Raw genomic sequence first — 25,319 nt, 5'->3', positions numbered from 1 at the left:
ACACTCCAGGCTTTTCTAAGCACCAGTAGTTGGAGTCTGAAGGTAATTGGACTTTGGGTTCAAGAGCATTTATTTAAATTTCTTACTGTGCTTCAATGTCTGTAAAAGATGTGTGTGAGCTTTTTTCTTTTTAAGAGTGACGTTATTTATTTTCATGAGCATTAAGCAAACTCAATATAAAATATCTAGAATTAGAACAGTCTAGGAGAAACTTTTTTCATGGACACCCCACACATACATGCATGGGGGAAAAGCAGGTACTGTGGTCTGGACTTATTAGTATAGATCAATATTTGTAAATATTTTTTTTTAAATGAAACTTCCTGTGTTTCTATGCTTGACTTTGGACAGAAATTAAAGTAATTGTTTAATTCAGTCATCTAATGTAAAGTTTGAGTTGTGTTCTGAGGTACCTCCAGTATTTTTGCATAAATAGTGGATGTGAAAATACTAATATAAACCACAGTGTAATAGTAGCACATTCTGTTTTGCATCACTTAAACTTGAGTTATATATGTGCTGTGGAAACACACATCTCTAAATACCTCCTATTTATGAACAAGATTGTAGGAGAGTCTGGTTCAGTTTCCTCCCTCTTACCTTCTATATTAGAGCACTTGTTTTAGAATTACAGTGTATTTTGAAGCAGGAATTTTGCAAATAGCTCCTGCAGAATTTTTTCAACCATAAATAACATTTATATATCTAGCCATAAGATTAAAAAAACCCTAAAATTAAACCAACAACAAAATGAAACCAACAAAGCAATTTTAAAAAAACCAAACTTCAAAGTTCTACAACCAAACAAGTTCTACAAAAAAATCACCAGCACATGCCACCCACACAACTACATAAAACCCCACAAACACAGCTCCCTTGCCCCCCCAAAGTACAGTCCTTTTTTCTTCTGAGTAAATGTTCCTACTGTTTAGCTGTGGAGTCATGGGTAAGTACACAATCTGGACCAGTTAATGGCCTGTGAATACACCAACACTGCATCTCCTGTCAACTAATTTTATATGGTCTCCAATCCAGCAGGTGTGCTCAAAGAATGCTCATACTGTTGGGTCCTTGAGATAAATAAAAGGACCTGTGGAGTTTTAAGGTCTGAACATGCCTGAGACACTGGTTTTGGGGATGAGGAAATTTTACTGACAAAAACTGTGTGTATCTCAGGACTGAATTGGCCTTGAGATTTGGTGAGGTTCTGTGCTGGACTGGAGTAATGCAGTAGAAGTGCATAACCCCTTTAGAAAGGGCTGTCGAGAGAGGAAGGGAAGAGGGGTGCTTTAAAAACACAGTTCTGACATCAGCAGGGTAGAAGGTAAGCTGTCATAAATCCAGGTAGTGGTAAGAGGGAGACAAAATTTGGAGGTGTCTACTGTGTGCCTTAAAATCAGAGAAATCAAGTGGAAAAAGAGCATGTAAGAGTCATCCACATGCAAAGCAAAGGACTGACTGTAAATAGAGAGTAATTTGGGGGCTACCTAAGACAGGACTGGGCCAGATAGTCCTTGGTAAGTGCTGATCATGGCAGGTGATGAAAACACCTACAAAGACTCTTAAGCTCTAACTTTCTAATTACGAGAACATTATTTTGCAAAGATACTAAAGGGCTTGTATGAAAGGACTTTAAAAAGATAAGAGTTCACAATAACAGTTTAAAAATCATGAGGGAAAAACCCCAAGGTTTAAACAAAGCAAATAAAAAAGATTTGGTGCACCTGAAAGTTCTAGAAGTAAATCAGAAACTGAAAGATGACAGAAAGACATATGATAAACAGAACTAACAAGCTTGGACAGCTATGAAAATGTAATACCCAAAGTATTGATTAGTGCATCTATTGTCATTGTTAATGAAAATACAGATATTACACTGTTTCAGTTAGTCACAGCAGTATTAACCTGAGTTATCATGAAGAGCAGCAACTAATTTGAGAAAAGCCTACTAGAATACTAGAAAATATATTAAAAGCAAATCTTGTTTTTAAAGAGGAAAATGGAACTCAGGGAAAATGGAACCAGTGACCGTCTTAAATTGCCTAAACTGTACTTAAACTGTAAATGGCCCAAATGTGTGAGTAACAGGAAATTTCCAAGTATTAGTTTAGGAGAAAGATTGCACTCTCAAAATAATAGTCAGTGGCTTATTAGAGGACAACAGAGATGATTATTTTTTCTAGTATGTGGCATGTTTATATCCCTGATAATAACAAACTGGGAATGTCTGCAGTTACACTGGAAGACGGGATTAGAATCAATAAGTTTTTAAATCTGAACAGCATCTGAAACATAAAAAGCAATCCTGCAGGGATATCTAAAATTTCTACAGAAAATAATAACTGTCTTTACAAACACTGTGGGAAGAGTCATAGGTGAGGAAGTGATGTGAAACAGAAAAGCATTTTCAAATACATCGTAGTTGAGTGTAAATCAGGAATGATACACTGCAAAAGACAGCAACATGGAGATCCATGAACAGGAGTATCCTTCTGTAAGAGCAGAGTTGCTCTGCTGGAGTATTGGGCTCCTTGTACCAGGAAGGATGTCTTGAGGAGAAAACACAAAGGTCACTACTTAGGAAAGCAGAGTGAAGGAACTGAGGGTGTTTTTTCCCAAATAAGGGAAACTGAGCAGAGGCAGCAGTTTTGCAGAAGCCATGTTCATAGTTAGAGGAGATAAGGGAAAAGGTGTGTTCTCTGCAGGCTCTGGGAAACACAAAGGAACTGGATGTGATGACCTTAAATCACACTAAGGGAAATTGAAGAATAAGAATTATAACCAGACAAGGAGCATACTATAAGGCTCAATTATTTTTTAGGGAAGCAGTGGAAACTCTGCCTTGATGAGACTGAACGTAGGAATAGTGCATTGTAGTTGATTCCAGCTTTGTGCAAGAGTAGAGGCTAGATTATCTCATAGAGTCCTTTCCACATTTGTTAATTTGTGACTGGCTTCTTAAGCCAAATGTGTCTTCACTGGATGACTGATGAAGTAAAATTAGGACCTGATCTTTTGGAATGGGAGTCATTGGGTTCATTGCTGCTTTGGTTTCTGAATTATTCATGTGTTGTATTCCTCCTGATAGTAAGGGCTTGCAGAGCAGGTTCAAAGAAATATTTGCTTACAGATTAATATGATTTTTTCTGTCAGTTGTAATACTTCTGATAATACTCATTCAGACTATACTGAGGCTTTAGTGCTTATTCTGTTCACATCCTTCAAGCCTCTTGTTACCCTTGTCAGCTGTGATCCTTGTCAGCAAGCGTTCTGAAGCAGTACAGCTAGTCAGTGATGTGTTTCCAAATTTAGTATATAATAGTCTGGGAGAAGCCTCAGTTGCCCTATGCTTAGCTTTAAAACCAGAAAGGAAGCCCATCAGTCTTCTCTCCAACCTGCAGCAAAACTGGGAGTGAAACAGCATTGTAGCTGGTTTTGCCTTGCTGTCTGTGAGTTTAACTTAAGAATGAAGTAAAATAAATATTAATAGTTTCAGAGAGAAGAGACTTCCAGTCACAATATTTAATGTCAGAACCATGCTAAGTAATAACTGTTTAGATGGTTAGTTGGAAAACTTAATAAAACTTTTCATAAAACACTGGAAGTGTACAGGAGAATGTGTGAGAAAGGAGGAGAAGGAGACCTAAATTGAAAATCCTGTTTTAAAAGGGAAAGATTGCCAACAAAGGAAGGTAGACTCATGGTGCTATTCGGGAGTTGGTATTTTGTATTTCCTGATTGGGAGTGTCTCTTTAATTCACAAAAAAAATTTCACAATGTGAGACTGCATTTCTAGGAAACACTTAAGCAACTGTAGGAAAAAAAAAGTTTTCTTCTGCAAATGTATAAAATGGACATTAAAAGTGTCCTGTATCTCCTCCCAAACAAAAATTCAGCAATGAGCGGGGAGCTGTCTGTGCCCTGCTCCAGCTCTCCAGCTGTCAGGGCTGTGATGGAAGCACAGGGGGGCTGAGGCAGCCGGTGCTGGTTCAGTCACGGAGCCATCCCAGAGCAGGTGCTGAGCTCTGCTGGTGCCTCAGCCCGGGAAGAAAGGCTGCTGCAGCTTCTTGTGCCCTGCCACACTCACCTGCTGGGGTTCATCCAGCTTCCCCCGTGTGCAGGTGTGACAGCAGCAGGGGAGAGACTTTGAAGTGCATAACACATTGTGCCTGTGGAGTTTAGATGCCTCTATCTATAATCAGCACAGAGTGAGGCTTCCATGATTGAATATATTTGTAAATGCACATATTTCTTACTGTGTCCTGCTTATACCCTTGAGCTGCTTGTTTGTTTTTTTTTTTATTTTTTAAGCCCACCAACTGATGGTTTAAGTTCCTAAGAACTCCCTTTTCTGGAATTAAGGGTTTGAATTTTTGGAGGGTGGTTCCAAAAAGACTGTTCCTGAGTCTTATGACAGGAAACCAGCATGGATAAGTTCAAATAAGTTGAATCTAGGACATGTTTCTAAATCCAGCACTCTTGAGTCACTCCTTTGGTTTGAGAGGGGCTTCTCTTTATTAAGGAATGAGTGTTTGTCAGTTTAAGTTCTATGGGTGTGTAGTTCTACAGCGTAAGGAGGAACAAAAGGATGCTTATTAATCTTCCATGTTTAAACATTCTCAAGTTTACTGAGGAGAAGGCTGGCTAGAGAGTCAGTGTTGAAGCTCATTTGTTAATGTTTATTGTAGCCAGTTGCACTGTTGTTTGTTTTTTGAATCATGCTAATATCTACAGAGGATGTTACAAGGTGGCATAATCTTTTGAAAGCTAATGGGGTTACCTGAGGTGCAGCAGTGAAACTGGGGACATGTGTGTTGTGACAAGCCCTTGCTATTTTAGCCATGTCCATCAATGTCATAAGGAAAGGCCTCTGGTAAAATTAAACTAGCATTAAAATATGGGGAAAGGGAGAGAATTTTGGCAATCTTAGTGAATGGATTACTTCTATCATAAAGAAAAAATCATTGATCATCCTCATAACCTCTTTTTCCTCATGTTGACACATAATTCTTTAATTTTGTGTTTTTCCACTGAGTAATGGTACTGTCAATTCATCCTTCCAAACTTTAAACATGAAATTTTGCCACTTTTTGTTCGCTGTCTTGTCTGTTTTGTTTTACACTGAACTGTTTGTCATGTTGGCTAACATTTCACTGTACTTCCGTCTCTTGGTAGCTCTCTCTAGATTATAAAGTGTAGGGCTGGAATTAAAGTAATTTTTTCTGGATTTGCATAAGTCTCTATGGGCAAAGTCTGACCCCCACATGGAGTTCATATTGGCTGTAAGGGTTCAGAGAATGGATGTTCCACTGTAGTTTGACAATCATTTCCCATTAATGTTACAAATTGAGCAGTGTGACCTGTAAGACTTAGGAAAATTCATTGTAATACCAGAATTTCCTCCTCTACATGTAAGTATATTATTTATGGCAAAATGAAGTGTGATTATTGTCTAAACACTTTCCTATATTGAATACTAATCTGCAGAGAATGAGTGGCAGCCAGGAAAAGCAATGCTGGTGGGAAAAGGCGCTCTATTCTCCCCTTTTTCCTGCATCACAGTGTGAAGGTAAGCACCTCTGCCTGTTAGAACTAACTTGCTGTTGCACCCATGTTAGAGTGAAATGCTCCTTGTTATGGATTAGAATTGCTGCAGATGAATTTGATTTACTGTCTGTATTTAAAAAACCCACACCAGTAAGCTTCCACAAAAAAATCTCCAATCTGAGAGAGAACTGGGATGCTTCAGTTGCACTTGTAGTAGGCCTCCAGCATGATTCTAAATTGGTTTTAAAAGAAAGTGGTTTTAAAATAATCTTAACACTTACACATATTTACTTAATTTCAAAGCCTGCAATTAAATAAACAGGAAATCTCTGATTATGAAAACATTTTATTACATTTTTTAATGCTTCATCCTGAAAAATACTTACTAGGTAGGTAAGTCTATAAGAACGTGAAAACATGATAATTACCTTTTATGGATGTGCGTAAATAACATGCCAGTTATTCAGTGAATGTGTGGAATCTCTCTGAGGCTGGGAAGAAGAGGGATTTGCCACTTGCCCACTCCTTTCACATTGACAGTCTGGGAATTCTTCTGTCCTGCACAGAGAGCAAGTCCAGTCTTAGTAGGCAGGCTGCTCGTGACCAGAAGCAGGTGTGCTTCCAGGACTTCCAGGAATCTGTGCCATCTGACAACTGACTCAAGCCCAGATTTTCAGTGGACCAGCAAGAATCCAGGCAGCTTTTTTTGCCTGCATACCAATTCACCTTTTCTATCTAGAAGGCAGGAAGTTAACAAGACTATTTGTGTATCTTGAGTTGATAGGATCTCTGGTGCTTTCTGTTGGTACAGGCTCAGGGTGAAAAAGTCTTGATTTGAGACCTGGTTCATTAATGATCTGAAAGTAGATTAGCCAGTTACTATTTTTGAAGCGCACCTTTAAGTGCCACCAGCTAAACTGTGTTCTTGGTTCCAGAACAGCCTTTGGTGTTTAGTTTGGGTGACTTCCAAGAACATCTTAACTTTAACTTCACTCCCAGCTATAGAACTGTGCCCAGTGCAGGAGCAGATGGGCGCTCAGAGCCTGCCACGTTGGCGAAAGCCGTCAGTCTTCCCAAAGCGGGGGATTTGGGTTCCCCTGCAAAGCCGCGGGGCCGTGCCCGGGGGCGGGGCCGGTGCTGCCCCCCGGCGGCGAGCGCGCGTCACTGCGGCAGCGCCTCCCTGGCGCGGCGGGAGCGCGGCCGAGCCGGGAGCTGCCGCTGCGGAGCCAGGGCCAGCGCGATGTCTGTCAGGGACAGCAGAGCCACGCTTGCTCTGTGCCACTCAGTTTTTAAACAAGACCGGGACTTGATCCTCACAGCTGACGTTACTCTTCCACAGACCTTTTTCTGTATCCAGTTTTTAGTATGGGTACTTTTTATAAGTGGGTGTTGATGCATGTGATCCATATGTATCTATCTACATGATAGATGTTGATATTATATATATATAGGTTTACTCTGGTAAGTAGAAATCATAGCCATTCACATCAGCTGGGGTTCTTCAGTTTCAGTGAGGAGCAGGCTACTGTTTCAGTCTATACTGTATGGGTATAGAAATAGGAGTGATGTGGAACACAATGCAAGATCAGAATTGAAAAATGTACTGAACCATTTATCATTAAGAAAGTAATTCTTGTTCTTTGGTATTTTAGGTGTTTTCATTAACTAAGTAGCTTCTTCTTTTACTATTAGTTATCCAGGTAGGATTTGATGAAGCTTCTGTGAGGTATTAAGGTGATTTCTTTATGGGTGTCAGACCATAAAAACCCCCACAAGCACAGAGTTTATATGGCATAGAGTGTGAATTCCAGTAATACGTCTCTGGATGCTTTAATTTATGGTAAATGTAAATAACAGTGTTCCTCAATTCTGTTTTTTCTTCCTTTGCATCTGAAACACCCTCACAAAAACAATATAAGAGTGCTATACAAATGCCAAGGGAGAGAATGGTGTAGGAGAACTTGCAGATGTAAAGGAAGTATCCAATGATGATGAACATCTTTTAGATTTTAATATGGTAAGTTTGTCAATGGTTTTGGGGAGGAAGTTTTTTCTTATTTTATAAGGGTGGGCTGCTACATCTTTCCTTTCATCGCAGTTCTCGGTCTACCCTCAAATGAAAATCCTGCAAAAACCTTCAAAAGCTTCTCTTCTCTTACTTTGTTTTTTAACCTCCTCTGCATCTTGAGCATCCTTCTAAAAGTTCCTCAGGGTATTGTACTTTGGGGAGTACAACCCTTTGTACAAACAACTGTACTTCTAGTAGATAGGCAAAGCCAGTTTCCTTTGGGAATGCTTGCCATACATAAGCAAAGCCAGTTTCCTTTGGGAACGCTTGCCATTTGCTTGTCATGAGTGTTAAACATGAGTCTTCTTTTCCTTCAACTTCTAATTTCAGTAAGTGTAGAGTGAGCTGAAGTGCACTATGGGGGCAGAGAGGACCAGCAAATAAAGGCATAGAGATAATATATACTGAATACTGTCCTCATTTCAAGCAAAAAACCCCTGTTTTTTGTTTCTCTAGGGAAAAAATTCATGTGCCCATGTATTTACTGATATACCTTTAAACTTCAGAGTGATGATAGTGCATAGTTTAACATTGTGACATGCTTGCTATGGCTTTACTCATTCATATGAAAATATATTTAAAATACATTTGCTTGAAGCTTAGTCAGATCTGTGCTGTGTTTTCTTACTATTTAATACTTACTATCAAGTTTTGGAGATAACTTTTACAGTAATTTTTCTAACATGATCTGTGATAAAGATACATCCTGAGTTCACTTTTGGTTCTCTTGCTGTTTTGTGCAAATCCTAAAATTAAGGAATAGGAAAAAATAATAAAAGCACCACCTTTTTTCCCTGCTATTCTGCAGTCCTTTCTACATAGTGGACTAAGTCAGGAAAGAGGAGCCCTTTACTTGCCCTGTAATCTTGGCATCTCTCTTAGACAACTACAAAACCATATAACCTCCCAGCTCAGAGAAAAGCAAGCATGTTCTTTATTGTTCCCCATCAACACTGTCAGTTTAAATCCTTAGGTTTCTTCTGTTTATGAAGCAAGATGTGCAGATGATATAAATGCTGAGGCAAAACCAAATGGCTTCAGGAAGAAGATCTACTCCAGTGATAGCTCCAGCTCTGAAGACACAGCTTCAGAAGGTGGAAGCGAATGGGCTGATCCATGTGAGGAGGAGCTTTTTTCTCGAACTCAACTGTAAAAACTGCAGAGTAGAGCAGATGATTGAAAAGTAACATGAGATGGAAAACTATCTTTCTTGAGGGTCTGTAGCTCTAAAACAACAACTTGAGTTTCCTCTTCAGTTAATGGATTCAGATGTGTATTTATCTTTCTCTTCTTGCTTATTTTATAGATGAGGACACAGCTGTCCTGTTGAAGATTTTTTTTCCCAAAAAATACTGTTAAATTCTTGGCTATTTGAACTAGACTAGATTGTGTTGTCAAATCAAGAATGGATGTGCATGTGCTTGTCTTAGTAGTACCACTGCTTTTTTGCATCTTAATTGCAGTTATTTTCTTTCGTAACTGTAGCCCTACCACGATTACGATCTTCTTAGCATCGCAGTGTCTACAACTACTTCTGCTATTCAGAGACTTCAGCTTTCTGCACATTAGGCTTTGTTCTTTAAGAACTGGGAGATAAATACTTAACACTGTAATCTATCAGTGCCTTTCTGAATGCAGGAGAAAAGCATGAATGACTTGTCCAGTCTTCATTCAGTAAATCTCATAACTTTGAAGTAGGAACAACAGGGTTGTGCTTTAGAGACTTACAGAAACTGTGTTTTCTATCCTATGATTCCCCCCTCCCACAAACCAACACTGAGGATACCATGGTTTGTATTTTTGCTAACTGGAGAAGCCAAGGATTTTTTGTAGGTATGGAGGCAATGTGGGTGTTTTTTTTCCTTTTTTTCTTTTTTTTTTTTTGTCCTTTTTAGCAATTTGCCAATGTGGGGCAGAAGTTCAAAAAGTAACACCAAAAATAATAAACCACTGGGGTGATGTGTGGATTGTTGTGAATTTTGTTAATGAGTAATGAGAATGTTGTCTTGTTGCAGATGAAGGCATTCATGTAACCTGCAAAAGCATCCTGTAACTGAACTTGAGCCTGAATGACTGAAACTCTCTAAAATGCTCAGTGTTCAATGTTTTAAATGCAAAGGGTCAGTGCTTCACTCGAAAGAAATCCTGTGGCTGCTGCAGTTAGCTGCTGTTGTGGCTGTAATTTAGTAAATCTCGTAGTTCATTTTGTGTTTCTGAGAGAATGTGTGGGGCAAGTTATGTGTGTGGTGGGTGGGGGTAGGGAAGGTGATGACTTACAACATACATGTGTGATTGCAGTAGTGATTGTTGCTTTATGTGACTTGCTTTTAAATTTTCTTTTGTTAATTTAGAAAGTCAATACATTGTCAAGTTGCATCTGTACAAGACTATCAACTCCTTCTGATTTTAACACATTATACAAAATGTATAAGCCAGGAGGAGCAATATTTGCAAAACTAAACATTCTGAGTTTTTAACAACTCCTGGTTTAAAAAATGACAACAACTAACTAGTCTACACGATCGCAGCATGTCTATAACACCAGGAAGTGCAGAAAGTCCAATACTGACTTGAAAAGCTTCACCATTATTTTTGACAGGCAATAAACCTCACAAGAAACATAGCTGTTTGAAATGTGAGCTGAACTGCCTTTGAAATATGTTCTGCGCTAGAAATGCTTTCTGAGTAACTGGGTTTTGTTGCCTTTATTCAGTTGACAGTGTAAGAATTTAAATACGTGGTTGGGAAACCATGCCAGTCTTCGTGCAACACTTTTGGTGAGATCCTTACTAAAACTGGCTTGGTTGCCCTTATCCAAGGACTTTCTTTGGTCCTCCTCTTAGACTATGTTTTAGGGTTTGTATTCATACAGCAAATCTTTTGACACTTTACAGTTTCTTTTCTTAATTTATTTGCAGACTTTGAATAGATTTTATATATTTTACTTTCTTCTGGAGCTTCCTTGAGAGGTTGTTTAGCACCTGCACTGAAACTAGTTAACTGTAACATGAAAGGAAAAAAGAACTTTACACACAAATTCTTCAAATCACTACAGTGAGGAATGGAATAGAATTCATTTGAGAGCAGGAAGTGACCAAGTGGACATATTTCAAACACAAACTTCAGCTCAGTTAATTCTGGCTAGAGCTTCTTCGTTGGTAAGAAAGGGCTCAAAAGTAACAAAGGTGTTGCTCATAGTTACACTGTGGCATGTAATGATTCCAGCACCTTTGGGGAAAATAAAATCCTATATTGAGCTTGGGCAATAACAAATTGTCTTTACTCGTTTTCATAGTTTAATGGCTAAAGCTCTAAGGCTTTCAGTGAGAGTTGAAGTGTGGTTTTTAGTTTTCTGTATGGATAGAAACACACACCAACAATAACAACAAGAGCATTAAAGGTTGGCATACGCTGAACCGCACTGTGGGATGAAGCGCATTGCATATCCATAGCATTGAAGTATCAGTTTTCCATTCCTGGGCTGAAATTTGTTTCTACTTTTTGCTTCAAGTGGTTGTATTGTTCTGATTTCACGTACACCAGAGTAACTGATTTTGTTTTCTTGTGGAGTTACTTAACACCAAATAAAAATATAAAAGGACAAGTGGATGGTGTGTGTGTGTCTTCATTTTCTTCAGCTAATGTGTATAATATAGATACAACATGCAGCTAAGCATTAAATATTCTGGAGAAATGGCATAACATACCTAATTTGGGAGTCCTTTTCATTGCTGTAATTTTTAAAACTATTTTTCAGATGTAGGAAAATTAAATACATTGCATAGATTCTTTAAAAAAAAAAAAGAAGACAAAATGAGTTTTGTCCACACTTTATTTCTGTAGAAATTAATTTATAATGACAAAGTCATGTTTAGAAAACATGAGACCATTTAAAAAATAAATCAAACCCAAGCAAACCCAGACCCTCTCTCACATAACAGTTACAGAACTTGTATTTAATACGGGATCTAACCCAGCAGATTTCTGTTTCTGCTTTTAACTTGTGTTTAGCCATCAAGTATCTCACTGATTCCATGGCTGCACCTCCTTTCAGAAAAAGGAAAAAAAGCCCCAACATCTCATATTTCACTTGGTAGAGCTTTGTGTATTTTAGTGCTGTAAGCCTGCAGCCAAAGTAACCTGGGATTCTGTGCAGAATGAATTCTGCTGAATTAGAAGTTCAGTGAAAACAACACGGAAACACACACTTGAAAATAATGGAAGTCCCTCTGTAGAGTCCTTGGGTGAATACTTTTGTTCAAACTTGGTAGTTGAAACTTTAAAAGGCATACATTATTTTCAATTATTTCTTAAATATAGCAGTAGTATATTTTCATTGCATTTATAGAAGATACTTGATAAAAGAACTACATTTCATCAGTCAGGCTTTTCAATTCCTGTATCTGAATTAATATTAAATACACATATTGTAAAGAATTAGTTTCCCGTGTAAACAATGCTTCTGTCATGCAAAAAGTGCATCTGTCAATGGTAGGACAGGCTGGCTGTAAATGCATGTCACACTGTGCCTTCATGGGAGTGTCTGCTGTGAGAATACACGGGAAGGCAGTGAACCTTCTGGAAAGCCAGGATTCCTTCACATTAACTCATTCTTTCCCTGCCAGGACCAGCATAGTTAAGTGTTATTCCCGATGAATTAGTCATTACCTTCCACATACAGCATCTCACATAATTTTCTTTTATTACCTGTAAAACTAATAGCAAGAAGACTCCAGAGGTTTGGAACAAAGGAGTCTTTACTGATACATTTTAGCTTCCTACTGTAAGACTTCTGTTCCATTGTTCAAATTCCTCTCAAAATGTAGTATTACATGCAAATACTTATACATTCTATGGTCGACCTCTGCTCCGATGGGATGATAATGGGATGAATGGGAAAAAACAGCTGACAGAGCTGACAGTGGGCCAACATGCTGCTGAGAAAAAGCCACTGAGAGACAAAACACTGTGTCCCTGCCCTACTTCATCCCTGTCTAACAACTTCACCTGTAAATAGTGAGGACAGAGGCTGAGCTGAGAGGCTGCCATGAGTGCTGCCTTCTGCCTGACAGCCTTCTTGTAAGGCAGATGATTTTGGAAGGACAGTGTCTGTCATTACTGTATTTGCACTAATCCAAGAACGAGGGGCTTCAAAAGCAGTACAAAGTCTCTGGATCCCTCTGTTAACAGCAGTAACAGCCATTTAATAGTGCTACAACTGCTTGTCACGTAAAGATTTTGGGATTTGCTGATGAAGGGTTAACTGCCAATCATTTCTGCAGAGGCCTTATTTTACTCACTGCAAGCAAACAGAGACACAGGAGAAGCAGCAACTCTCCTTCTCTCATAAAACTGAGAACTCTCAAATTCTTGAATTTCTTTTAAAACTATTTTTACTTCTAAGCCGTAAAAATACTGTTAAAAAGTATAGATGAGTGCATTTTCAGATTCATCTCTGCTTTCCTGTTGGTAGCCATGGAAATGCTCAAGCAAAGAACAGTACAGTACAGTAGCAGTACTGAAAGCAAATACGTAAGGACTGCCTAAAAAAAGGGATGCCACTTCCACCGCTACAGATTTTTAGGAACATATTAGACACATGTGTCAAAAAATTATGTAATGACCCACACAAACTTGTGTAGTTTTTTCCTTTACTCGTCCCCAATTTATGTTTGAAAAAAAGTACAGCTTGTGTGTTGTTTAGGCCCACTGTCTGAAGAATAATTTGCCTCATTAATCTCTACTGGCTATGATGGACCAGGCTAATCCTTTACAGATACAGGACAGAAACTGGTGTGGAATTTTTCATTTTTGCAGTTACTTTATTTGTGCAATAATGAATATTAAGAACATCCTTTATGTTTCCAATACCCTTTTAGTAGGATTTTGCCTTTTAACTTTTTTTCTTACATTTCATACTTCTAATTTTTTCATTGCTATTTGGCTTCTAATGGTCCTCGCTTTGCAATGGAGTTCTAGCCCTCAATCATTTGCCTCTGGAACCTTCATCTATTTGACAACAAAGTTTTCTTCAGGAAGTCCAAGTTGTCATTCATAGGTTTTAAATATTTTTCCTGTTATTGTATTCAGTACAAAAATATTAAATTCCTTGAATCACTGCAGTTCCATGGAGACATAATAATGGGATCTGTTACCTGCCCAAACTGAATGTTACCTAGTTTCCTTCATCCCTACTAGGTCTAGACAACAATTGATTTTTAGTCCAGTACTTCTTTTTTCCTTCGTAGTGAGTTCCAGTAGACGTTGCCATATTGGCAACTGCTCCAGAATAGATCTATTTTCTTTTGGAAATGTAATTTAAATAGTGCTTGCTTAAGAGAATAAATCTGTTATAGAACTCCAGCTTTTCATTATGCAGCTGTGCATAATAACAACCGTGTTTCCTTCTCTGGCATGATTTAGTGATGAGCGAAGATCTGTAACAGAGGTACCATGGAGGCTGCGTGAGTGATTATTTATGGGCACTCAGGATTCTGCAATTCTGAGATATTATGCAAGGAGTAATGTTTTTAGTTGATATAGTTTTACTCCTTCACACCTTATTACTCATGTTCTTTCCTAAGCAGCTTGTAGACAGCGATAGAAACAATCCTGTCACACATCATGTTTCAGTAATATCAGTTCAAACATGCTGGAAAGTCTCACACATTTTCCCCTCTCTTTCCAGCTCCTCATTTTCTTGCTGTCTCATGGAGGTAAACCATCTCAGTCTGTTCTTACCCAGTGGTAACAGAAGTGATGGTAGCTAGAGATCAAGCTTCCTCATCCTTTATCAGTCTAAGTTCCTACAGGAAGAGGATTATCCCTTTTGGGATAATCAAGTAGCATGTTCTCCAGTTGTTCCTGATTCATCCCAAACCTATTAAAATGGCCTGGTGTACAGATAGTCCACCTCTAGTAGGAATACCCGTGCAGCTGGTGCCCATGCTGAAAATGGACTGCTATCTAACACAGACAGGCAAAAATAGTTTTGTGTGAACAAAATTAATTTCTGATGAATCTGAAGTAGAAGAGCATAACATTTATTCATTCCTCAAAAGCATCACCATTTCCAAGGTATTGAATTTTTCAGAGAATTATTACCCTTTTCATTGCTATGAGTCAGTAGAAACCTGAATATATTCATTGTTCCCTTTTCTTGTGCCATATAACATGCATGGGTTATTTCACTGAGCCTACAGGTAATTCTGTAAAGCAAGGAGGCAAAGGAGCAATGTCTCCTGTCTTGCTGTCTCGTTGTATGATGGATAACAACTGGGAGTATCCAGCACTGCCACACTTGGTACCCTTGCACTCAGGCTGGGGTGAGCTAGAAGTGCCTTAAATCACAGTGATGGCAAGTGGAAGCAGGAGCTGTTGGTCAGCTCACAGTGGTGCACAACTGCTGTACATTCACAACATGCTAATCTGTTCTTTAAACTAAAGAAAATGTCCTCCAGCTTATGAAGAGAATTACTGACTTTCAGGAGCTGCACAGTGGATTCAAATGAAGCTCAGTTTGGCTGGCTCTGAAAGCTGCTTGCATCACACTTGGCTTGTGATGAATGAAAATGCAATCTAGATGTTCTCTTCTAGCTCTTAAAAAATAAATTTGAAGTTGTATCAATTACAAAATTGATGAAGCTTCAAAATAGAACTGAAAGCCTAAGCAGAGAATGCTTTCCACATCTACAGGCATAAGAAGTATGACAGAAACTTGCATTTCTGTTCCTTGGCTCTAATGAAACAGAGCAAGGACTGGTATTTGGTGTACTTTTATCATATGTTGTATATTTTGGAGAAATGACCAAGACAGGAGAGCAAAAACTCTTCATGCTTTCTTGCAGAATAACCATTAAAATGGGATATCAAACTCTGCTGGCATGAATATGAGTCTGTGTGACAGAGCTTTTGAACAGAATGTTTTTTAAAAAATTAAATTCTCTAGCACCAGTCTATTATTAGACATGTAGAAGTTTTTTTGTCCAGTAGGTGAACATCAACTGCCAGTTTGAGGCTGCTCTATGTAACATTTGGTTTCTACACAACAGCTGCATGCAAGACACTTTTAAACAAAAAATTATTTTATTCCAATAATTTTTATAAAATTGTGCTGCAGGTTTACTTGACCCTGAATCAGTGGCAAAAGACTGATAATAACCATGCTGATTTTATGTGCCACAATTAACTTCTTATCACACTTCCGAGGATTTACTTACAACCCACGTGTTTAAACAAGAAGACTTGATTTCTGTGTGCCCTTCTGTGTGGACCTTAAATTTTGCACAGCTGCTGCAAAAGGTGCTAAAGGTCCCCTTTATGCTGAATTATGCTTTTAGACTTCCTGTACCTGGCAGTACCTGTTCTGTTTCCTTTTAGTAATTAGCACATGCCACATTTCATCACAGCTAGTGGTGTGACATTTAGTAGCATTTAGTCACAATGTGAGCCCTTCAGCTTTTCCCCAAACAAAGAAGCAATAATGCACAACATTTGCAGACAGAAATTTATCTTGTCTGGGACAGAGGGGGCATGAACAGACTGATACTAACTGCAAACGCAAAACACCTTTTGGTAACAGCTCATGACAACCAGAAATGCTACTTCCCCTTTCCTGTGAGCTACACAGCCATTCATGTGCAATAGAGGGGTGGTTTTTTTATATTGACTAGGCTGCAATTTCTGTGACTTTCCACATGCTCCGCTACCGCTGAAAGATTTTCTGCAGCAGGTTTTTCTAATTGTTTCTTCAGCCTAAATTATATTAAGCTGGGAGTATCATTATTTCCTGTGCAGGTACTCTGCAGAATTAGAGAGTTCCAGACTCTTTCCATTCTTTTATTTACCCTGGGAACCAAACAACTGACCTAGCTACAATGACACATCATGATGACAATACTCTCTTCTGGTTGCTCCAACAGAAGAATTGATTCATACTCTCAAAAACAGAAGAAAAAAAATTAATATGGCAAAAGGAATTAGTGACAGTATATGCTCCAAAATCTTTTGCAAATAAAGAAGTTTATAGTGCCTCAAAATTTATTTGCTTTTATTTACATTTAATATGGAAGCTCTCTTACAGAGATAGTAATTTTCAAAAGAAGATAGGGAAAAATTAGTGCCAGTCTTAAAAGAAATACAGCAGACTAAGGACTCACCCAATCACAGAAACAAGCTATCTGCAGAGGTGCAATTTTTGATTGATGGTAGATTTTCAGAGCAGTCTCATAACAATTTAATTCTTATCTTCATAGAATAGAATTGGTGTCAACGGGGTCATGGTGGCAAGTACTCCTGTACAGGTTTACCTCAGCCTCTCACGATTCATTCAAGTGTAACTTGCCCATATCAAAGCTTGAATAATCACGGGTTTGCACAGCTTCATAACGAACCAGTTACACGAACACAAGTTCAGATATTTCTGCGTCTGCTGCCCTCACACATCAGCTTCAGTGTAGACACGAGAGGTGTGAGTTGACGAGAGTGCTTAAATCCTCGGTTCAGATGGGGGACAGCTTTATCTTGCCACCGTCCTAGAGACATGATCACCGACTCTAGGTGCAAGACACATGACCTTCGCAGAAAACAAGAGCAGTGCCGAGTTTCACAGATGACAAGGAAACACGACAGCTCTGCTCCTGTCAGGTGCTGACTGCTCGGAAACCAGCGTGGGGGTAGAGCAGGGTGTGCACAGCTCCGCCGTGCGAACGGCCAAAGGGTGCACTTTGAGACGGAAGGTGAAGAGAATGGAAAGATAAAAATACAAAAATCACCATTACCACCCCAGAGCTTCCACTTTTGGCATTGCACAGAGTTCCACATTCTGGCATTGCACAGAGCTAGGGACACACCTGCACGTGATGCCTCCACACGTACCACACTTGTAAACCCACTGAATTTTGTTTTCCCCCTAAACGCAGGCGGCAACACGAGTGCAGCCCGCCTGCCCACCTGCTTCCCCCGGGGACGGCCAGGGCCTCCCCTGTAACGCGGGACGGGCTGCAGCACCTGGCGGCCAAAAAGTGGCTCCCGTCGAGCCCGAGGCTCCTCAGAACGAACGCTCTCAGCTATGGCCGCGTTTCCCTCTGTTCCGAGGGCTCCTCAGAACCAGCGCCCGAGCCACAGCCCCGCTCCCGGGGCGCCTCCGCTGCCGAGCCAAGCGGGCACCACCACGGCCGCTGAGGCGATTCAAAATGGCGCCTGACGACGGCCGCCCCTCGCCCCCCTTCGCGCAGGCGTTCCCTTTCCCGGCGGGCGGGGCTTCCCCCGGCGCTCCGGGCAGGGGGAGCGGAGGCGGGGCGGGAGGAGTCCGAGCTGCGGGGGTTGGAGCATCGCCTGAGGAGCCCGGCACCTGTCCCGCAGCCAGGTGTGCGCCGCCAGCGCCATGGGAGGCCCCGCGCCACGCCGAGGGGGTGCCCGGCGAGGGGCGGCTGCTCCGCCTCAGCCGCGCTGAGCCCGGCGCTGCTCCGCGGGGACCGGAGAGCAGCGACATGGACTGCCCGCCGCAGCCGCCGGCCGCCTCCTAGTCCCGCAGCAGCGGCTGTGGGGCGCGTCGGGTATGGCCCAGCGTGACGAGAGCGACGGAGGGCAGCGCTACCCCGGTGAGGTGTCCGGGCTCCGCGGGGCTGTTCCTGCTCGGGCGGCGGCGCTGCCCTGCCAGGGCTCGGGGTGTTGGTGGTACCTGTTGGTGTGAGGGGCGGGCGGGAGGGGAGCAGCCTCAGCACCGAGGGCCGCGCTACTGACTTGCCCGGCCGTGGTCACGTAAAAAAGTTAAGAGGAGCAGGTGGGCTGAGCCCTCGGAGTTCACCGAGTGGGTTGAAGACCGCAGAGAAGAGTGAGCGCTGCTTCCTCAAGGCTTTGGTTGTGGCTTTTTTTTTTTTTTTTTTTTTTTTTTTTTTTTTTTTTTTTTTTTTCAGGTTGTTTCAGTTTCTTTGGGCTGTTTTGTAAGCGAAGGCCGCTAGCTCGGAACCTTCGCAGAGCGAGTCGGGTTCAGCCCGTGAGAAGGAAGCAGCTTCCATCTCGCTGCCCCTCTTCTGGTCTGAGTCTCCCAGGCAATTCCCAAAGACCAAACAAAACTGCATCTCACAGTAGCTGAAGTTCTCCTGACGTTGCTGCTAATTTAATGTGGTTCACAGAGTTTCCAGTAATAATGGTGTGGGGAGGGTAAAAGCCCTGTAAAGCGCTTCTGGAGCAGAGGCTTTAGCAGAGCACTGTAACTTGTTTGTATTGCCTGCCTGTCGGAAAGCGGTGAATGGCTTACTTATGATTACTGTCCGAGCCCTCCGCTCAGAAGCCAGCTTTGTAAAGCTCACACTTCTAAAAGGTCACCAGCTGAGAGTTAGATAACAGTCATCTTAATTAAAACAAAACAAAGAAATCCCCACTAGTTTCTTTTCTTTTCTTTTTGCCAGTAAAGCTTTGGCAGTACTTACATAGGTAACCTTAATTGCTGTATCCCATGTTTAGTTAAAAGGCAGACTTTTTCGAGCTTCAGGAGTTCTTCACTGTTGGCGATGCTGTGGCTGTTAGAATGTGCACACAAATGGAACAGAGAAATCTTTAATAAACAAAACTGAGTTTGATGCTCTTGTGCACCAAGGTCACTCAAAGCTGCCCTTGATAACAGCAATGTGTTTCTTGGTACAAAAATAATGCCACAAAAATAATATTGAAGCATGGAGAATATAAGCCATTAATTTTTAAAAAATCCCTTTAAGAAGAAAAAAAAGTTGCAACTTTGTAATTGAAGAAATTTCTTGTTCTTAAAAATTTGAGAAAAACTCCTGGCAGAAGTGTTGAAGCGATAATGTGTGATGTTAGCTCTTTGAGAACTGAGCTGTGTATGCAATCATTCCTCTTCTCATTCCTGTGAGGCAAGAAAATATAAAGCCTTTTTTTGCAAATTATTGTCTTACCCTTGTTGCTCGCCTAAACTGCATCATAACTCCCAGCGAACTTGGAATAACAGGCCTTGAGTTTGCATCTTTCTGGTTTTGTTTTACTCTAATGGTTTGGCATTGCTGTTATCTTTAACTTTTATATCAAAGTGGATTAAAAAGCCATTTTATTGTAGATCTCAGAAATTATAATCAAATATGACTTGTTCCCTCTGTATGGTTGAGTGATATGCAAAGCCAAAATGTGTTTTAAAGCCTCTGGTTATTGTCAGAACATGCCTTCTTGCATGCTGTGATCAGAATCTGGAGAATGTGAGGCCGTATAGACAGCCCTCCTGAGACAGATGGAAACTCCACCTGTCAGAAAAAAAGGTACCTAGGAGAGGGTCTGAAAGCAGAACTAATGTATGTTGATGTTTTCATAAAGTTCTGATACTTGCGGTTTAGAGCCTTTCTGAGTTTCTCTTTGTTTAGGAATCATCAGCGATTTTGTATTCCCAAGCTTACACATAAATTTCTTGCATGCACAGTGTTCTGTGAGGAAGAGTTGTGCAGGTTAGCTGCCATTTGTGTGAATAGTTGTGTCCTGATGTTAATTTTGAACCTGGCTACAAAACTGTCTTTATCATGTGCTCGTTAGCACTTAAGTTGGAAGTGTTAATGAGTAAATAACATCTACCTGGGCTCTCACTGCCACTTGTGACCTTGGCTGTATTTTCCTAACTCCCTTTTCCTTGTTATTTCTTGTGGGATGCTCCCTCCTGTGAGATTGTGTTCTCTATAAGACAGAGGATATCAAGACTTTTACAAATATTGATTTTATTTCAATCGTAATATATTTAAATAAGCAATGAAAATTATTAATCTTGTGCAGACAAAATTGCATACTATTTCTCAGGCAGAGAGGTACTTTTTGGTACTCAGATGATAATGTTTCAACATCATTATGTTAATAAGTGCTTTATGGAAGGAAGTTAGCATCGGAGTACATGACAGAATATTTGACATCAATTGTCAGATTTTGCACTTACCAGTGAGGCAGCTAAAACTGAGTATCAATATTACTCCATCCCTAAAAACAATTCTATAACAACTTAAAATGAATCAAGGCATTCTCCTATGTGTTCTTGAGAGCTGACTGCATCTCAAGTTTTCATTTAAAGCCCTTGATGGGTACACTTCAAAGCCTCCCACAGTTTTGCTGAACTGTGTAAAACCTTTGTAACTTGCTGTTGCATAATTTGCTCCAGCAAGCTGTAGTGTTGTATACTTCTGCATTTCTTGGTTCTTGGTTGCTCGTTTAAAGAATCTCTTCCTGTTAAATTTATTGCTTGAAAAAATGTTAAGTTAAAATAAAATTCCATGCCAGGTACAGAAGCTATTTTCACCTTTTTTTTTTTTTTGGGGGGTAATTCTTTTGTTTACAGTATTTGGCCTCTTGAGCTGCTGTGGTTACTGCCTCTGCCAAGGTCACTTGAATGCTTACCATTTGTAAGCTTGGTTGAGAAGAGCACTGCAATTAAGCTAAGGACTGGCTGCTGCTTGGGAAAATCACTGAGCAGAAGTAAAGGCAGTCATGGGAGGAATTCATTATGGGAACATGCTTGTACTGTTTACCCAAACATCATCAAAGCTGTTCCTGACAGGTTGCATTTGTGTTTTGTTTTCTGGACTGCACTTTCTAGATGCATTCATAAGTTTCAATTCTTGTAAGTCAAACCCGTTGGTTACCCTGTTCTGAAGTGTATATGCTTTAGAGTAACAAAAGGGGCTGGGGTGGGCTGTGGATTTGAAGAGCAATGTGATGTATATGAAGGAATAAAGGTGAACACAGGGAGAAGAAAAAAGTCAGACTTATGTTAGAAAAACGAGTGAATTCAAGTAAGAAGGTCTGAGAACAGGAGATTCCAGTAAATGCAACAGTAATTATATGTAATGCTCTATGTTATGTCTTATTTGTACACTTGGACTGTCACTGTTGACTTCTTGAGTATAGTTTGTTGCCTGCATTCAAGGATTGCTGTTTAGGGTTGTTTGTTTTTTTTTGCTGGCCCTTGCAATTTTAATTTAGTGAATAGAGAATTCATAATGTACACAGTTGGTGTGCCAGCTATTTCAACACATACTTTAATTGCAGGGGATGTAAACTTTTCAAACCATGGTAATATGAAAAAAAAAAAAGTTGCTATAGCAACTCTTTAAGAAAAGACTTCACACATCTTCACAAGCCTTTGAGTCAATACACTTGAAACCTTGCTTAGGCAGACAATTAGGCAATTGATGCATTGATTGATTTGGATGGGTAGCATATAGTTGGCTGTTAAAGAGTTCTGAAGAAGTCTAAAAGATGAAATATCCAGGGTTCTTTCTCCTCGACTGTTTGCCTGTGCTTAGGAGTGGATTGAACTGGAGTTTCATATCTGCTAGTGAGTACTGTTTGGGTAGTAAATTAAAGATTTAGTGTAGCATACAAAGGACAGTTGGATTCCTGAACTTTCCACATGACTGAACTTCTGGGGAAAGAAAAAAAAGTTCTGTTTGGACCAGTGAGATATGTTTGAAATTTGTTTTCTCTCACTCGCTGCCTGTTGGTATCACAATGCCAAACTGTATTGATGTCCTCAGATCTAAGAATGGACTGTGTGTCAAACTCTGGTATTTGGTAGGGCTCAGGTGACATTAGCTAGGGGTTTAGAACTGCTGTGAGATAGCAGTTTTCACTGATGTTTGAAATTAAGAAGTTTGGGGTTTCTTTTGGGGTATGTGTACTTTTTTAAAAAAAAATAGAATGTGGGGAGGACCTTCTAGGGAATAACTGGCACCTTTGATTGAGTGCTCTGCTTGAGAGAGAATAGGAGACCAGGCTTCAGGAGCTGAAGAAAAATCTGTCTAGAAAACAGTCTGTTTGCAAGATGGAATGAGTGTTCTTCACTCATTCACACTTATCCCAGAGTGTTTCAGAGAGAAGAAATTGAAGCAATATGCACATATTTGTTCTGCCAACTGCTGCAGAGTAATTGCATTGCAAACTTCAGAAGAGCTGTAGACAATTTACTACTGATATGGAAAAAGAAAATCTGTGTAATATATAGTCTTATATAGCTCATATAGTGTTTAAAGGGTCAGTAGCAATTCTGGAAGCCAGGGCAGTATTCCTGATGGTGTTCCAGATGTATAAAAGTTGCCATTGAGTTCGGTGCACCCAGCCTGTAGCTCCTTTTTGACAGCCCTTGCTTTGCAGGTCATTCAGATTCAGACTGGAAGTGGGGCACTGACTGGATTAACTGACCTGCTGGCAGCCCCCGGGGAGACAGCATGGATGAAGGATCACGGTCCCTGAGTGCAGTAAATACAACATATTTGCAAATGTCATTGCTACTGGATGTGCACTGATGAAGTGCATTGGTGTATTGTCCAAACATTGACTGTATGGATAGCTTTATAGCTGTTCAAATTTTGCATCTCTTCCTTAATGCAACAATAATGATAAATGCATTCTCTTCTGTGACAATTTTATTATCAGTTTTATAGTTTCCAGAAGAATGCTGAGAAAGTCTGTTTAAATTAACAGCTATGAATCTGGTCTAAGTGTATGGAAACAAGTTTTGTAGCTCTCTGACATCAGCAAATATGAATTTATGACTGTATAAAAATAAATCTCATATATTTGCCTCAGTATTGACAGGGAACATTAAAATCCTGCAGGTACGTAATTTCACTCTCAGGAGATGTGTAAGGAGCAAACATGGGCACACAAACTGCTTATGAAAAGCTTTTTGTGCATCACATTTGCTAGAAGCCTAATTTAAGTTGCCATTGTCCTGGTTGTTCATGCTGGGGGAAGGGATAGTAATCATGTGCAAGAGAAGACAAATAATTTTTAATTAAAAGCCTAAATTAGGACAGGACTGAGTGCATTAAAAAAACAAATCAAGAAACAAAACCAAGAAACAACCATGAAAAAAACTGACCCTACAAAACAAACAGTCAAGAACAAACCACAACCTTCCTGCAAACTCCTAATCTTTTCTTTCTTTTTAACCAGTTACCAGCTGGGCCAAGACAACTGATGTAAATTTATCCAACTCTTTAAATGGTTTGACCTTCGTGGGAGTTCTGGATGCAAGAGTGGGCGGCAGTATCCAGGGCCTTCAAAACTTGAGCTCTGGGACCCTGAGAGATCTCTCATTGCCTGAGTATGGACCTGGTCTGCTGTCCAGTGCTTTAGAAGATTGTCATAGCCTTAAATCAGTGGATTCTGGTATTCCAACTCTAGAAATAGGAAATCCAGAGCCTGTTCACTGCAGTGTGTTGAATGTGAAGAGAAAGCAATCAGAGCCTGAGCTTGTGCCTGACAGGGCTTTTCAGAGCGCGTGCACGCTGCCACCGTATGTGCCTCCGCATTCGCTGACTGCCGAGCACGACCATGCCGTGCGGAAATCCTCGACTTTCCCGAGAACTGGGTATGACACTGTCAAACTTTATAGTCCAACCTCAAAGACTCTAAATCGAAGTGATGATATCTCTGTTTGTAGTGTGTCTAGTCTTAGCACAGAACTGTCAACAACTTTATCAGTTAGCAACGAAGACATTTTGGACTTTGTGGTCACAAGCAGTTCAAGTGCAATTGTGAATCTCGAGACTGACGAGGCGCACTTTTCGGATGTTACTCTGAATTCCTCTAGAGACAGCAATGACCAGAGCCAGCAGCAGTATTGTCATGGGACAGACGCGGACAGTAAACGGAAAATACTGGGACCTTTTACAAACTTCTTTGCCAGGTAATGTTTCCATAAAATATATTTTAATGGATTATGTAAGATCTTAGGAGAAAGGTCCTGTTTGATGTTGCACTTAGAAAAACATAGTACCTTGGTGTTTTAATTTAGATTGGTATTAACATATTTTTTCTGTTATGAGTAAATAGGCAAATATTGCTGGGTCTAAGGCTCTGCATCCTACTCTATATTATGTTTATGGTGTATGGAAGCATCTTAAATCTTGGAAGATTCCTTCTATATTACAGTAAAAGGATTTCTGAACAAGGTCTTTTTTCTTCTGAGCAGTGGCTTCTCCAGTGATATCTTTTGAGATTTTTGCCAAGGTCTTTAATCTTGTGTCACATAAATAGATAAATATAGGTAGAATCCATACCTGTATTAAAGAACTTTGATGTCTGAAGATTCATAAGTAATTTAGTAGTGATGGAATATTTATTGATCATTCTAAGGGTATGAAGCTTAAAATACAAATACTTTACAAACACTTGTAGTGTGTAGTGTAACTACTCTGATCTTTCCAAATCTCAGTTACTGCTTTTTTAATATCCTTTTCCTTAATTATTGTGTGGAATGAAAACATCTGACATTGTGTCACCCACTTGTTGAAATAATGCCATTGGCTACCCAAAGCAGTTTCTAAATGTGGCATTTGTATCAATGATAAGGTTCTAAATGCAGATACCGCAGGGAAGTGGGGAATAAGGAAAAGGACTAATCTACTTTTAGGGGGTTGAGCTGTTTGCTAGTGGGTTCTTTTTTTTAAGTTATGTAAGGCTTTCATAGTGTTTCTTACTTTTAAATTATATCATCTGAAGTTTGATGTATTTTAGATAAATTGTTCTAGAAAGAAATTTTAGACATCAAGCAGAGTTGGCTGTAAATAACCTGTTTTGCACATGGCTTCAGCTAGTATCTTTCCTCATGCAATTTTTTTTTTTATGAGAAAAATAGGCTAATAAAGTACATCAAGAATTGGCAAAAATCATTCTTTGAAATACTGACTTATTTGCAAAGCTTAAGAAAATC

General features: G+C 40.0%; 2 protein-coding genes across 14 annotated transcripts in view; both read left to right on the top strand.

Annotated features, from left to right (window-relative positions):
- KIAA0232 (KIAA0232 ortholog) overlaps positions 1 to 11,219 on the top strand; it is a 66,223-nt gene extending 55,004 nt beyond the window's left edge. For 6 of the 12 annotated variants that reach the window (XM_041462276.1, XM_041461766.1, XM_041462367.1 and 3 more), the window contains 4 exons: positions 5,488 to 5,569; positions 7,467 to 7,564; positions 8,589 to 8,733; positions 9,631 to 11,219. In XM_041462276.1, the coding sequence (XP_041318210.1) occupies positions 5,488 to 5,569; positions 7,467 to 7,564; positions 8,589 to 8,733; positions 9,631 to 9,668 (363 nt within the window). In that variant the 3' untranslated portion in view covers positions 9,669 to 11,219. Of the gene's footprint in view, positions 1 to 5,487; positions 5,570 to 7,466; positions 7,565 to 8,588 lie in introns of all 12 variants that reach the window. The other 6 variants (XM_041461934.1, XM_041461852.1, XM_041462017.1 and 3 more) reach the window with 6 other exon arrangements.
- Positions 11,220 to 17,930: 6,711 nt separating this feature from the next.
- Positions 17,931 to 25,319, top strand: part of TBC1D14 (TBC1 domain family member 14) — a 65,073-nt gene continuing 57,684 nt past the window's right edge. For both annotated transcript variants that reach the window (XM_041458312.1, XM_041458302.1), the window contains exons 1-2: positions 17,931 to 18,216; positions 23,558 to 24,293. In XM_041458312.1, coding sequence (XP_041314246.1) covers positions 18,174 to 18,216; positions 23,558 to 24,293 — 779 coding nt within the window. In that variant the 5' untranslated portion in view covers positions 17,931 to 18,173. The remainder of the gene's footprint in view (positions 18,217 to 23,557; positions 24,294 to 25,319) is intronic.

This window comes from Pyrgilauda ruficollis, unplaced genomic scaffold (assembly GCF_017590135.1).
Source record: "Pyrgilauda ruficollis isolate IOZ18807 unplaced genomic scaffold, ASM1759013v1 scaffold1, whole genome shotgun sequence".
Classification (NCBI taxonomy): domain Eukaryota; kingdom Metazoa; phylum Chordata; class Aves; order Passeriformes; family Passeridae; genus Pyrgilauda; species Pyrgilauda ruficollis.
The sequence above is the reverse complement of the archived record's forward strand: the minus strand, read 5'-3'. Positions and strand labels throughout refer to the sequence as shown.